This window comes from Grus americana, chromosome 11 (genome assembly GCF_028858705.1).
Source record: "Grus americana isolate bGruAme1 chromosome 11, bGruAme1.mat, whole genome shotgun sequence".
Classification (NCBI taxonomy): domain Eukaryota; kingdom Metazoa; phylum Chordata; class Aves; order Gruiformes; family Gruidae; genus Grus; species Grus americana.
Genome location: NC_072862.1, coordinates 13363029 through 13378118, shown reverse-complemented (window position 1 = coordinate 13378118; position 15090 = coordinate 13363029). Strand labels below are relative to the sequence as shown.

The 15090-nt window shown below is 39.6% G+C and overlaps 1 protein-coding gene across 4 annotated transcripts in view; it reads right to left on the bottom strand.

Moving 5' to 3' along the window:
• EEFSEC (eukaryotic elongation factor, selenocysteine-tRNA specific) overlaps window positions 1–15090 on the bottom strand; it is a 124991-nt gene that overhangs the window by 41428 nt on the left and 68473 nt on the right. For all 4 annotated transcript variants that reach the window (XM_054838455.1, XM_054838456.1, XM_054838454.1 and 1 more), the window contains one exon: window positions 13285–13926. In XM_054838455.1, the coding sequence (XP_054694430.1) occupies window positions 13285–13926 (642 nt within the window). The remainder of the gene's footprint in view (window positions 1–13284; window positions 13927–15090) is intronic.

Below are 15090 nucleotides of genomic sequence, written 5' to 3'. Positions count from 1 at the left end.
CTCTACCTCGTAGGCACAGCAAGAACATTTATTTACTTATCAGAAGAAATAAGGGGATATTACTGAAATCTTTTCAAGTTTGGGTTTTTTTTTTTTTTTTTTTTGGTGGCAAAAGTTGCAACTGCTCTTCATATCTTTGGAGCAATTTTTAGATAAACCTAAGGGTTTCAAAGACCAAAGTGACTTAGAATGGTAGAGAATTATAACCAATTTCAAACACTTCCCATTATTCAGTTTAAATGATGACTGAAAATATTACTGGTTTATTAAGCTACTGTCCTTCCCTGAAGCCTCTTCCATAAACAGCAGTTCATACACAGACTCACATCCCTAGCATTCTTGTTTATTATTTTGTTACATAAGCATGTTTCTATTTTAATGCCAATATCAGTATGGCAGTAAATCTAGCATCAGAAATTTAATTTTTGTTTTATTTTAAATGGGGTTTACTTGCTCAGCTACAAACAGCCTTGAAAGGGCTGTGCTGTATTAGAGAGCACCGGCAGGACCTCACCCCGTCCCAGACAACGTGCAGGATGAGAAATGTCTATGGCCCTTCTTCCTTCTTTCACGTGGAAATAACAACAGTACAGGCAGCTCCACTCCCGGCTGACTGCGGGGTCAAGGCTGTAGGAGAAGCATTCAGATGTCTCAACCACATTTGTTGCCTGAACATCCACTCTTCTTTTTCCAAAAGGCCACATTTCTGGGGTTTTTTTGGTGTGCTTGTCCTCTCCCACTCCCCCAACAAACACTACTTCAAAATAGCTTCTAAACCATTAATGGTAGTATCATTGCTTGGCAACCTCTCACTTAAATTTAAAACTGAATAATATCTTTTACTAGAGCCACTGATAATAGGGTAGTGGTAGAGGTAGAAGATAAGCTTTCAGGCACACTTGCCTTTCTTCAGCTCTGAAATAAAAGACTAGCAGAAAAAGAAGCTGTTAATTCTAACCTAAAGAAGCACGTACATTCTCAAAACCTCTTCATTTTTCCAGTTGCATTAGCTGGTCAAATAAAAATATTACTTCTTCCTATAAGTCTTTTATCCCTAAAACAAGATTTTCAAAAGTGAGCATCCCTCTCCTCCACCGCTGGTACATACTTTTTACCCCTCTGATCAGATGGTCTCTTACACTTCAGTGAGGATCCTCCATATATCTATTATTTTTGTAGCTACACCCCAAAACAGCACAGGAAGACAACTTTAAAATAAAACATAAACATCTTTTATTCTTCCAAGAGCGCTTCAAAGTTATCTCTAGCTTAATTAAAAATGGAATTACAGGGTGAGCAATCATACTAGGCTAGCATGGCTCAGTTTTGAGCCTCCCCAGCAAGGCTGTCAGAAAAAAAGTTCAGAATGATTTCTGTGAACAAGTGTTACAGGCATCACGTACCTTTGAGTAAACTGGTAATGATAACCTACACTTGATGATTCTAACAGCAACAAAATCTATCACCATTTTGATATGCCATACCCGCTTACAGCCTTTTGATTTTAAACCCCCTCATTTTTTATAAATAAACGTGCTTTTCAGGGTCTTGCTCTGGCACACACAGATTAGGAAAGTAACCGAGTGCTGCAGCTGCACAGGTCCTTTCACTCCAGGGGTCAACTTGTTAAAAAAAAAAATCCCTCCTTTAGCTGATTGATACGTTCTGTCCATATCACCGTTACTCCTTGGGCATCTCTATAGGCCATTAGAAAAACAACTGCTTTAGTGGAGCTGAGCTAATAGGCGATCAGTGACTTGCCCAAGTGAGTGTTTGGAATAAAACCTTTATGGCCTGAAGTCTCAGACCCCTACACTAGATATTATACATCATCATTCCCCCCAGTTAGCCTATCACCAATTCATCCCTGAAGATGACTAAATAGTAAGAGGACACCTGACATAAGAACTAAGATAACTGAGCAGTCTTTGCAGTAAAATAAATGGGTGAAGGACAGAATTGCTACAAAGGAAATGTCATTTTCTCAACTTTAAGACCATTTTATAAAAATAAAAGGAAAATTCAATTTTTGTTTTAGTCTTGCTTTGTAAAAAGCCACAGAAACGCATGTTGTTCTCTCCAACTGAAACACAACACTTCCAATTACTTTACCAGCAATTTACCTCCAATCACTGGATTTTAAGTTAATCCCCTCTGAGTTCTCAGAACATCTACAATGGCAATCACTTTGCCTATTAGCTGAACAGCCTTTTGGGAGATCTTTCTGCTTTTCTCTCAAACGCTTTTTTTTTTTGTTATAAAATATTATTAACTTAAAAAGCCAAATGCCGCAAAGACAGTAAGGGATACGCAGTCTGCTCTGAAGCAGCAGCAAGGGGCCTAGCAATGAGGGCAGACTAATTTTATTAACTTCAGGGAAACTTCAAAAAGCTTTAGGGCTTTAATGCCAGACAGAGACGACCCCAAAAGTCAGTTTAAGTGCTGCATAAACAAAGGATTAGGGCAAGAAAAAGCTGAAGGCTCCTTGCATTTCTTGTTTATATTGTCATATGACCTAGTGGGAGTGGGAGAGGGCTGCCTCTCCGACTTTAATCCCTCATGGTGTACAGTGGCGTTTCAGTTCACTGACCTACATTACGATAATATTTTTTTAAATTTATGGGCAGAGGTGCAGCATCAAACTCACTTAAGGATTTTAAAAAAAGAAAAGGGGGGGGGAGAAATACCCATAAGAGAAAAAATTTTCTGGCTGGTATAGTCTCCCCCTCTCACTTAGGTTAGATCAGCAGCTTAGAAAGGGATTTCAAGTTCAAAGGGAACGTCTCTGTTACTCTTGTTTTATGGCTTAGACCAGAGGACACAATAGCACTGAGTTTATGAAATATCCCTTCCCACTCAGCTTTTGTGTTTGCAGGAGAAAAGCAAACAGCACTTTATAACCATAGGTGAAGTACGCGCATCTCTGGCACATAACACTTGTGTTAATACAAGAAATTCACAGAAAAAATTAACCACCTCACACTCGTCATCTAAGCAGTACTTACGCTACTGTATATTGTTTGTAAAGCCACAGTTAATGTTACGTGTGCTGCCATTCGGTGCAAACTATAATGCAATTCCAGGGAAAAGTAACTCTGCGATTTCCCTTTGAGCAGGGATAGCAAGCTGTACTGTCCAGCCTGTTAAACCACTCTCATTTTTAAGATAACTTAGAAGTTACTGTCGTCTGAACACCCTCTCAAACAATCCATCACACACATTTTAAGAGCAAATAACTCCATGTCTTAACATATCTGCAGAAAAAAAAAGGGGAGGGGATCAGAACAGAAACACACAGGAGGAAACAAAGCAGTGCTGGAATGAGACGGGAAATAAAAAAGGTTTGAGATGGAGAAAGTAAAAGCACTGAATATTAAATACTAGAAAGAGACAAAAAGAATAATCTTTTCTGATTTAATCTAAAATTATATGGGTTTAAATAGAAATAAAACTTTTTTTTTTAAAAAAAAAGGATAAAACAGGACCAAAGATTATTCTCAGCAAACTGAAAAATGGCCCATTGAAACCAAAGCAGAAAACAACAGGAGGGGAAAAAGAACAAAAAAGAACTTATGACTAACACTGAAAATACAAAGTATTTTTATTACTTTTTTGTACTTTATAAAAAGTACACTTGAGACATCTTCATCACGATCAGTGACAGCTCATTTATTTCTAGAAAACAGTTTTGAGCACTTTCCATTTCTGTGTCAGAAATAGGAATATTTTGAAGGCTGCAAATTCCTGTTCTTTTTTAAAATGTGGCTTCATGCATTGAGAAAATGATGGTACATGAGGCCACAAAAAGGGTGAAGTAGAAAGGAGCTGAGAGGATTTCACTGATGATTTGGTTTTCAGCTTTTTTGATTCTCCAAAGACTGTTCTAGCTTTTAGTTTGTTACTAGGAACTAGGTGATCGACTTGGTACAAAGAACGAACAATTTGGTCAGCCACGTTTCTGGCTGTTTCCTCAAGAGCTTACATCAGCATAAAAGTATTAAAGGCTTTTCTTTCTGCAATTCCCTCTGGCACTAGGATCTTTGTGTGCTGGGCTCTAAAGACCTTCTTCTCACCATCCTCCAAGCAAACAAACTAAACTTCTGCCTTTGAACAACCATCCAGGAGGAAGAAACAAAGGCGAAAAGTTCATCTCCTTCAGTACTCCATGTCTCATTACTGCTGTTTTAATAGCACAAGACGCCGTCACACAGATACCTCTGCATATCCACTAGCTTTGGTTTTCAGATGTCTGTCCCACCTCTCCCCAGCCTATGTTTCTTATACCCTTTCTCTGCCCTTCTCAGTAAAGGCACAACTGCATTTGAGAATTTCTAACAAGCAGCCATAAAAGCCCTTCCCTTTGCTGCGCATTTTGCCATCACTATAACCTGGTTAAAACGAGTACAGGAAAGGAAAAGGAACCTTTAGTATTGACACTAACCTCATTATGTACTTTATAGTGCAAGTTTCCTTCACCTCTAAAGTTTAGAAGAGAGGGAAAAGAGGCAGCTGCAGACCGTTACTACATTACTATACTGTTCAGGACCTCCATCCCCAGAGCAGCCAGCCCTGGCTTGAGATTCTATGAAGATTAAAAACCTTGTAATGCTTACTATCCAAGCACAAACCAAGAAAGAGGCTGTTCTGTAGAGCAGAAGCTCTGTAGATGCACAAGTTCTGACCTGGCCTTGTAAGAAGGATGCAGAGAGGAGAGGAAGGATGCCAAGCTGGAGAGGGCTCCTCCCAGGCTGCCGTTCTAGCAGCCAGAAGGACTCTGGTGGTATCTCCGTGACTTAAGAACACTCAGTCACTTTCTTCAACTATTTTAAAGTTTTGTTTTGGTTTTTGTTTTGGTTTTTTTTTTTTCCAAGTGTGGCAATCTCAGGTTCTGAGATCTTAAACATCCAGAAGGAAACATCAGTGAGACTGGAAGTTTTATTTGGAACAGTGCACAGATCTGGCACATAGCAGTGAGTCAAGTACAGCACCAGTAACTTAAATTTGTTTCTAAAGAAAACTGCCCACAAATAGCTTGGGGAGGGCAGAGAGGAATGAAGAAGAGAGGTTTACAAAATCCTCACTGGAAATAAAGCAGGCAACGAGGACAGGCCTGCAGAGAGCTGCCTGAAGCAACTGATGCCAAGGGGGAGGGAGGAGAGAGCTGACTCAGACTCGCATCCCCTTCTGCAGGCACCACATGGGCACGTGAACATCCCAAGCCTGTCCCCTCCCGTAATGGTCTCTAACTCCAGCGTGTGGATCCTCTGCCCAAGGCCCAACAGCCCATCACCTCTCTTGGGTAACAGCTTCCTTCAGCCGTTTGGTTAACAAGGTTTGGGTATCGAGCAATGAAGTCTGTGCTGCACTGCTGAATATTTGTAACTGAAATCCTAGTGAAGGTGTACAGCAGAGAGACAGTTCCAGTTCGATAATACATAGGTGTAGTTTCACTTTACCTTTTTACTTTAAAAATGCCTAGGAAATTACATTTATATAAAACCTAAGTTATTTAAGTTGCAGAATTGGGCACTTAAGAAGTTAAGAAATGCCAGATGTCCATACAACCTTATTCCTGTCCCTCTTTGATATGCCCCATGATACAGTCTTTACATGACCACATCCAAAAAAATTTCACAGGAACCCTGCCCTATTAAGTGCGCAGGGTAGAGGCACAGGGGAACAGAATTAATGTTGCATAGGCAACTGTAAATCTGGTATTTCCTAACTTTCAAGTGCTTGGTTTTGCAACCTAAGTAACATTCTTAATTTATTTTTGTATCCAATAAATAAAATGGTGTATTGGTTGCCTTGCTGACAAACCGATTCCCCCACAGGTGACTCTTACACAACCTCGGAAAAATCAAGACCAGCTGTCCATACACTTGTACAACCCAAAAGCATGTCTGCATTTTAAATTTAATAATAATAACCATAGGTGTTACTCAAACCTTGCAAAATTCTACTACCCAGTCATGTGAAGCAAGCTATTCTTTGCTTGGTGAGTGAATAAAATACCAATCTTTTCATATGAGTAAGCAAGCAGATTCTGTGACTTGGCTGGTACACTTATACGACAAATTTATTCTCCTGTGTTAATCCATACGTTCTGTCAGTCAGTAAACATCGCCACTTTTCTCAGTACTGTTTAACAGAAATGGTATTTCTGTTTAACAAGCATACAGCTCTCCCTTCCCCCTTTCCCCACTAAGCTTCTCAAACCCTTTTACTCAAAAACTAAACAAGAGCCAATAAATAAATGCATCTTTTGTATTCTTATTTTACAGTGCATTTTAACTAGCGAATGTGCTGTGCGCTTTTATTCACCTGATTGCCTTCATCTCTGTATTATTACTGTATTTAGCATACCATCAGCAGCCAAGCAGAACCAAACAAACTCATGTTCAGACTTCAAAGCAGGAAAAATATTAATTGTGGCGTCTGCATGTTTACAGTAGATGGAGTGACATCCACCACCTCTTCCAGCCAGAGCCACAGAAGGTTCTGCAGACAGCCCAGGTCACTGCCCGTGCCTGCAGGCAGCGCTCAATCAATTCGCACTGTACGGTTTGGTCTTGTTACTCCCTTTGTGCCTGTATTAGCCTGCGCACCGTATCGGTCACTCACCATCATTGCCTGGCTGATGCAGCATTTTACTTGCTATCGTGCTGGAACTACACTGCCACTATAAGAAAATAGCAGATGAAACACTAGCCCTAAGCAAGCAAAAGAAATAGCAGATGAAACACTAGCCCTAAGCAAGCAAAAGAAACATCCTTTATCATCTAGAAATAAGTTAAACGGAAGAATCCCTCTGAGCAGGTAAAATTTACTTCTCTTCATTCCTAGCGGCACTGCAACCACGCAACAGAAAATTCAAGGAACAGTATTTCTGTGGCAAATAATTTAAATACAGCGCACGGGTACAACTCTGTGAAACAAATTCTGGTATTACAGATAAGATATCTGGAAAGGATTCAGTGAAAAAAGTACCAGTGTTGCTCACACATGATCCTTTACTCAGGAATCTTTCCAGAGAGGAACACTCTGGCACTCCCATACTAACTTACTGCCTCCCCAAGCAAAGACAACCTCCCCAGAAGTCTGGTCTCATCCCCTAAGTGAACCACATTGGATGTTCCTATCCACTTACGGGCAAGTTCAGTTTTCTTCCTTCGTATCCTCCTTCAGCAGTTTGGTTAAGTGTGTGGCTTGACACATACTCTGTAAACTCAGTGTTGGTGTTTTCACTCATGAAAACCCATAAGGAATTAAACACAAAATATGATTCATAATTTTTAAAAATGTCATTTTCACAACTGCTGTATTTGATAAATGTCTAGCTCCTTAAAGGATAGTTTGTGTCATTGCTGGTCATCAACAAATTTAAATACTATTTTCTCAAATCTCCTGCAGTTACTAGTACTCATCTCCACAATATCTCATCCTTCTTCTGAAAGGCCAGAAGGATCTGTTAAGCGATGGTGACAAAGACCTTCCATTTGACCACTCAGGTAATGCACTTGCTCTGACACAGCTCTTGTTATCCTACTGTAAGGAGAGAAAACACCCAACACTTAAAAGATGCTGAAAGATAAGCTTTGTCTCTTCCATTCAAGCTTCAGAAGAGATGCTCTGATTAAAATCTTGATAACTCACCCTGCTTTCACATCTTGCTCCTGCAACGATACTCTTCTCCTTGGGGATACTTAGATAACATCAATATTCAAACAATTAGTAATGTGTTGTTATTAAGCAATAAGTGATTCTTCCATCCTCCAGAATCTAACCATGCTAGCTAGCTAAGTGATGTCCCCAGGAGAATGAGTTCAATATGAAAACTTGCTATCCAGCAACCCCCAAAACTTGGGAATAGAGTGGCTATGAATAAAACTAGGACATCCCATGACACACAAAAGGAAACTGCTGAAGAAACAAGTACAACATGATTACCATCAAATAAGCAAAGCCTAAGAGCAAGTCAAATAACGAGAAAGATACATTAAAAACTTTGAAATACAGAGAGAGAATTAATTCTTCATGTCAGAGGAACACAGAGAACACATCTTTAGGAAGGACAAGCCCATTCTCATAGGAAAACATTCTGCTATGCTTAAAATGGGAAACAATCGCAGCAGAGACATGCATATATTTTTCACTACACAAGCTTGAAAGTGCAGAAGGTGCAGCTTGTACTATGCAAGCAAGGCAGAGTTTTCCTTCTCCTTTTGTTTCTGCCACAGAGCTACTGATTTACGAGCATCCTTGACAATAGGACCCTGTGGCAACCATCCTAAGATAAATCCTGCTTGTGCAAACACTTTCAAAACGGGAAGAATATCTGAGTCATGCAGGAAAGCATGATGCACTTCTACAGTTCACCTTTCAGTTGAAACTCATTGCACTCAACCTGTATGTCCATGGAAGCCAAAGAGCAAATAATGTGACAAATATAAAGGATTTATCCCAGGAACTGAGTAACTGCTTCATGAGTCAGACTGGAATTAATCTGCAACGCTGTGTAGAAGTAAAATTCAGCGAGGAAGATATTTCAGAGATGGTGTGTTAGGATTAATACAAGTCTCTGCCCGCAGAACTGCGAAGAGCCAACTGGTGAGCAGCCTGTGTCTAGAAGCACAAGACCAAGGACAACAGCTGCTGTTTTCATAGTTTGCTTGTCTCCGACTCCAGGGGCTACTGCCCTGCTACAGTTTAGCAAGCCCACATTCACAGTCACCGCTGTATGCCAATTCAGAGGGATAAACTTTTTTCACAGCATTTCATTTTCCATTTTTTCACCAAGATTCCCACATCGCACTCCTTAAAGCAACACTGGTGTTGTGTTCACAATAGCACTCTCGGCCCTACTTTTACCTTTTTATCAGTACGAGCCACTTGTTGCCAGCCTAGCTTTTTCCTACTGAAAGTACATTTGTCAGGCAGCCAAGGTTTTGCAAAAATAAAGTGTCCAGAGGACAACAGCCTGCCTCCACATAACCATGCCAGAAAGATGCTCCTGACAGAAACTTCCTTCCACTAGAACTTCTCCCATCTCAAGTCCTCTCTGCAAGAGAGCACTGGTCTTGTATTTCACATCATTTTTAAATCATCCAGTTAAGCAAATATAAACCTTTGCCAGTGCCTTCTTAGTTCTGAGGGAATGGCAGATTTTGGTTTTCCTTAAAACTAACCCCTAAAGACTTACTCTAACCCTAAACCAAATCTAGTCTAAAGCAAAACAGAAGCATCCACACACTCTACAACAATTCAAAAATATCAGATAAAATCCTCACTCTGGTTTGAATCGTGCCAACTTTTTTGTAACCAAGATGCAATCCCAGCATAGGTGCAGACCCCAAAACACCCCATCGTGTTAGAAGGAAGTTTCCTGCACTATGCAGCATATCAGACAACACAAACTTAACCAAGGCGGCAGATGGTAAATGGCTTTAAAGCCAAATTTCTCAGATACTACACTAATACATACCTAAAAAATAAATAAATCAGCAGATAAATAAGCAAAGATGTGAAAAGAGAGGCTCAAGGATATGCTGCAGACAGGTAAATTCAAAGATCCTGGTGAACAGCAGTAGTAAGGGTTTGATTCTTTCTCTCCTAGTGCTCCACTCAAGTCTTAGCATTAAAAAGGCAAGATAACAAAAGGAAACAGTGAGCAGTACAAAAGAAGTGCAAGGGTACTTGAATTTTTGTAGAATGTTTACCATCACTTGAGCAGATGAGAAAAAACAGGAAGCTTTGGCGTGACTTTTCAATAAAATGTATTAATTCAAGACCATTTGCTAGTTTAACTATGATTTTTTTGACCTTTTTAAAATATGGTGTTTATCCAGTTCATAGATTTAATTTGTATGTGAAACAGCAAAAATGTCACACTTGCCAAAAAATCTTTGAGAATAAATGTTCTTCTTTTATTAAAAAAAACCCAACAAACCTTAAAATCCAGGGGGGTGCCATGCACAAGGGGCACAAAAGTACTGTGATGCTGAAACTTAATGAATTTACAATTCTTACTATTCCATCAGTGCTCTGAAATTAATCAAAATAGGAACAAAAAGCCAAACCATAAATGCCTGATTTCTCCTGGGTAAACTGGTAGTTAAACTGCAGGGAATTTATTTTAATTCTAGCAGCAAGCAGGGGGCTTGGGAGAGCCCACATCAGATTAGCTGCAGCATTTTACAGATGGGTACGACTGAATTCCACTACAGCCTGGTTCTGAGAGCATGTTTCCACCCTGTGCTGAACCTGGGAAGGCAGGCGTTACATGCCCCTGCCTCCCTCTCGCCCAGCCTTTCAGGAAGCTATGAAGCTAATTTTCCCCAGCAGTATTCTCTGGAGGAAAAGTTCACTTCTCATGAAGGTAATATGTATTTTTTAATTATTATTATTTTTTATGCCTCCCCGGGGAAGGTGAAGAGGGGGGAGCTTCCTTACTCAACAGAGAAAGAAATTTTCCTGTATCGGTGCCAAGAATAGACACCCTAAATTCAGCGATCCTAATCTCCAGCCATCCATCAGCAGCAGGGTGGGACCAGCTGAATCAGATTTTCTATTAGCTAGCGACTTTGTGTACTAAAATAAGTGACTGCACCACCCAATTGTTCCTGCTGCTCTCTGCTCTGCAAAAGCACACACTTAATAATAGTAGCTACCTCAAGTAATGCTGTAAGTACTTCCCCAGCAGGTCCTTTAAAACTGGCACAATCCTCTTCCCACCAGCTCTCTGCATGTCCCTGTGACTTTACATCGTGAGCTTTTCTTACGACATTCGCTCCACCATCCTTTTGGCACACATCAAGGAAAATCCCGACTGAGTATCTACACTACCACAGGAGGCAGAATCCGAGAACAAACCTAACCTGCGGACAGACTATTCAATGGCAGCAGTTCGTTTACAGGGCCAAGCAGTATTCCTACAGAAAGTGATCAAGGCTCATATATAGGGCATAGTGTGTGACAGATGAAGACAGGGTAAAATAATAAAACTCCCAGCTCTATATTTTAAAAGGCATGGGAAGATATCAAACCAGTTCACTAATACCGGCCTAGTAAATGACGCTGTTGGTCAAGTGTTCAATAACCCACATTCATTAGTTATTTTCTTGACTAGAAAATAAAATATGTGTAATTTGATTAACATTATGCCATTATTTACACAGTAAAATCAAGAGCAGAATAAGTAAACTGGCAGAGGATTTGAAAATAACACTAAATAAAAATTAAAAATGCATGACCGAGGTGAATGGTTAACTCCGTTAACCCAGCCACGCCACTGGTACTCTGCAAGTTTTCAACTCCCATAGACTAGTGCCGTGCATTGGGAGCAAAAATAAAGAAAGAATCTGAGAGCAGTTCCTTCCAGTTAAACAAAAACACAAGCAGCATGTGTCTCTGTAGGTCACAAACTTCTGTTCTCATTCATATTCCTACGGCCACAGAGAAACAAAAGGAGTTGGTAAGCCAGGTCTCTCTGAATAGTAGCAGCACGGGCCCACGCACAAGCAAGTAAATTTTCAGCAACGATAAAGGCAAACGTTTCATGAGTTCAGATCAGCATCCCAAGAACTGGTGTCCAGACACGCGTATTTGGTCTGAGCTTCTCTGCAGCTTAGAGGACAGAACACTTTGGACTCGTTACAGATCAGCATCACCATCAGCCAAAGAGAAAGGTAGCCGGCCATTCCAAAGAAAGGAAACCATACACCCATGTAACCCATATTGATAGAGACAAAATCTTCAGAAAGTTACAGCTCTCCTCCTACCTTCCTTCCTATTGACAAAACTGGCATCCAAACCACCACCACAGGTCTGCAGCTCCTTTGAAAAGAATGGCTTCCAGAGCCAATAGTGGAAGTTTGAAGGAGAACTTTTTTTTTTTTAAAAAAAAGGCTAAACCAGCAACATAGAAACTTCACAGAAAAGGGGGGAAAAATACAAATTGCCCATTTGATCAATTAATGTTGTAAAGCATTTAGGAAAGAACCTCACTAATTCAAAATCACGGCCTGACCGGGATCTTAGTTTATTTTTTTACTACTAAGTTAGTAAAGCAAACAAACAAAAAAGTATTCAAGAAGTCTGCATTATAAATTGCAAACATGGTAAGGTAGGCTGTTTAGTCTCCTGCAGTAAAGTAAGGAGAAATATTATGCAGTACTCAACACAGCTTTATGGAATTTTGAAAAGAAGTGAGAACACCAAATGTTTTCTTTAAACAATCAGCTTTTGGATTAGGAAAATAAAAATTAGTAATTCTTTACCCAAAAGTTAATAAAATACCTACTGCACTAATACATCAAGTAAACATTTGCTAAAGTTTACATCAACTCTGCTCATTTAGGGGCAAACAAGTTATTTATATATTGCACATCTCCACCAAAACCATTCATCATGAAAAATTCCACTATGGGATGTATAAAACAAATGGTTCTCCACGGCTTACTGACAGGTAACCACCAAGATCAAACTTGTGACAGCAATTTAATAATACCAGTCCACTACAGAAATTGTATCTATCTGTACTGAAGGGACAGTAAAAATTCCCAGTTAAGTTTTACTCTAGATGCTAACTCCTCCAGAAAGCACCTCTATTTTCTGCCTCAATGAGGTGGGTCAAGTACATATGCTACAGCAGATTAATGTCTGTGCAACATGGAAACAACGTGCATTCATCGAGGCTCCAAGCTCCCCATGTAACAAGCTTGAACCCAACTTTAGCATGCTATAGCTCTGTAAGGCACCTTGTAGGAGATTCTTTTTGCCTACTAAAATAAATGTTAATAATTGAGGCTCTTATTTAATAAATGTGAAAATGCATAAAAGAATTCATAGTAGTCTGTGTTATTTAACCTAATGCTACTTTCTAATTGTTTTATGCTGTCTTTACCTTTTTAATGTACTGCAGAATAATTGTGTAAAACATGTCAATGTTTTGTCAACTGGGGAGAGAACAGATGAGCAGTACAGTACACAAACACAGCAAGTTCGCAGGAAGCACAGAGCAGCTAGACATCAAAAGGATCAATGAAAAACCAGCATCAAATTACTCAACACCGCATTGAACTGAATAAACTAGTCACTTTTAAGCAGTAATTTCTGACTGTTTGCCAGCAAACAAGATGTAATACACTAGGCATGCAAACATAAGAAAAATGTTTATAAAGACTCTAGAACATAACAGCAAAAGTTCTATAGCCCATTGATACATGTAGCTACACAGAACAAGTATTTCCCCTTCCCATATACAGCATTAAAAAGACAGCTTACCCTTTCCACTTGTCCTTCTTTATGCTTCAGTTTGTACACTTTCAGCTTTGGAAGGAAAGTCTCTGTGTAGTTCTTGTCTTCCATGCCTTGGAGCAGCACCCCATGGAACGCCAACCTGCAGGTATTTGCGTGAATATCTGTATCCAGCTTGGAGCCGATCACAAGGCACAGTTTAGGACAAGTGACTGGTTTTTCAAACTCTAGCAGAGCCCACTGGTGTCTTGGGAGCTGGACTTCTCCTGCCTGGTCGTTTTCTTTGTTCTCCTCTGAAGGATTTGAGTCCTTGGACAAATATTCCTCTTGATAAAGATAATCTTTTTCAAAATCAAAAGCATTTTCTTTAATTTCTTCATTGAAGTCAGCAGGGGCTGGACTGAAAAACATCACTCTTCCCATCACTGTTTCATGACCAACTGTGATATGGAACTTAGCCTTGGTCTGAAGAGCTCCTCGAAAATACTGGATTTTCTTCAGGGAAATTATTGCAGCATAGATGGTGTGAAGCGATTCTGGGGTGCAAATTAGGCCTCGTTCTAGCAGTTTGGGATCAAACTGGGTTACGCAGATACCTACTCTGTCACCCTGCATAGCATAAGTCACAGGAGTATGGAACATCTGCATGGACTTGACTTTCTTTGTCACCTGTGGATGAAAGGGCAGGGGGAAAGCAGCAATTAATTGCACATGAGCGCATCCCAAACACATATCATACCCTGCTCACTTTTAAGATGACTGACCTTCTAGAAGAGTCCACAATTCAAAAGCAGGAAGTGAACAGACTGAGAATATATCCCCTCATTTAGAATTACCACAGGTTCAAGCCTCTTAGCTTATTCTACTTCTGTTCATGAGACTAAGATTATCATGGCCACAATTATACTGATATTTGCATCATCTGAGCTGCAATACCTACATACTCTCTGCACATCAACAGATATACCCACAGCACGGAGCAGCTTACTTAATGTACTCCCCCTAAGCACCTGCACCATCAAAAGTGTAGCACTACGATACCCATCCATGCACCTATGTGACTGTTTTCCCATCCCTTCTATGAAAATCATTTCATACACCTTTGACTTGGTTGAATTCAACTGTAAAATATTCAGAACAAAAAACCTTTCTTATTTGTACAACATCAAGCACAATGAAATCTTGTAAGCTATCACTGCAAAATAATTAGTAATACAAAAATCTACCATCTCCCAGTCTATGACATTCCATATATTAAAAAAAAAAATAGTCCTCAAAGCTTTCCTACAAAACATTCGAACATTCATAAATATATGGCTAGCATTACTGCCACTAAAATGTGGGGTTCCACCTGTTAGTATTATCATAGGAAAAGTACAGTACTGGCCACCATTTATACTTAAAATTTATTTAGCTCTTCCCAGATGCTATAAAAGTTTGACCTCAATGAGCTTGCTATTGTATCACTTATTTCAAGGAACTCTTGAGAAGAGAAGAATGAAGTAAGCTTTTAAAGATCAGTCTAGGCTCAGCTTGATCAGACTGAACCATTTAAGTTTAACAAAGCTTCTTTTTTGGCTCTTCTTTCAGTTCTGCAAACCATCCTTTAATAAAATCCCCCCATTTTGCATGTAATCAAATGTTTTTTCTGATAATATATTTATGTTGCAACCTGTTGCATTCATACTAATGCTAGATGCTTGGATAGGTAGCCACTCTGCTTGAAGTCCCTACATTAGATACCAAGCTTTTAATACTGAAATGATATTTTTGGCAATAAAATATATTTATCTCCTAAATAAATATTAAGTACTTGGACAAGGGTCCTTAGTA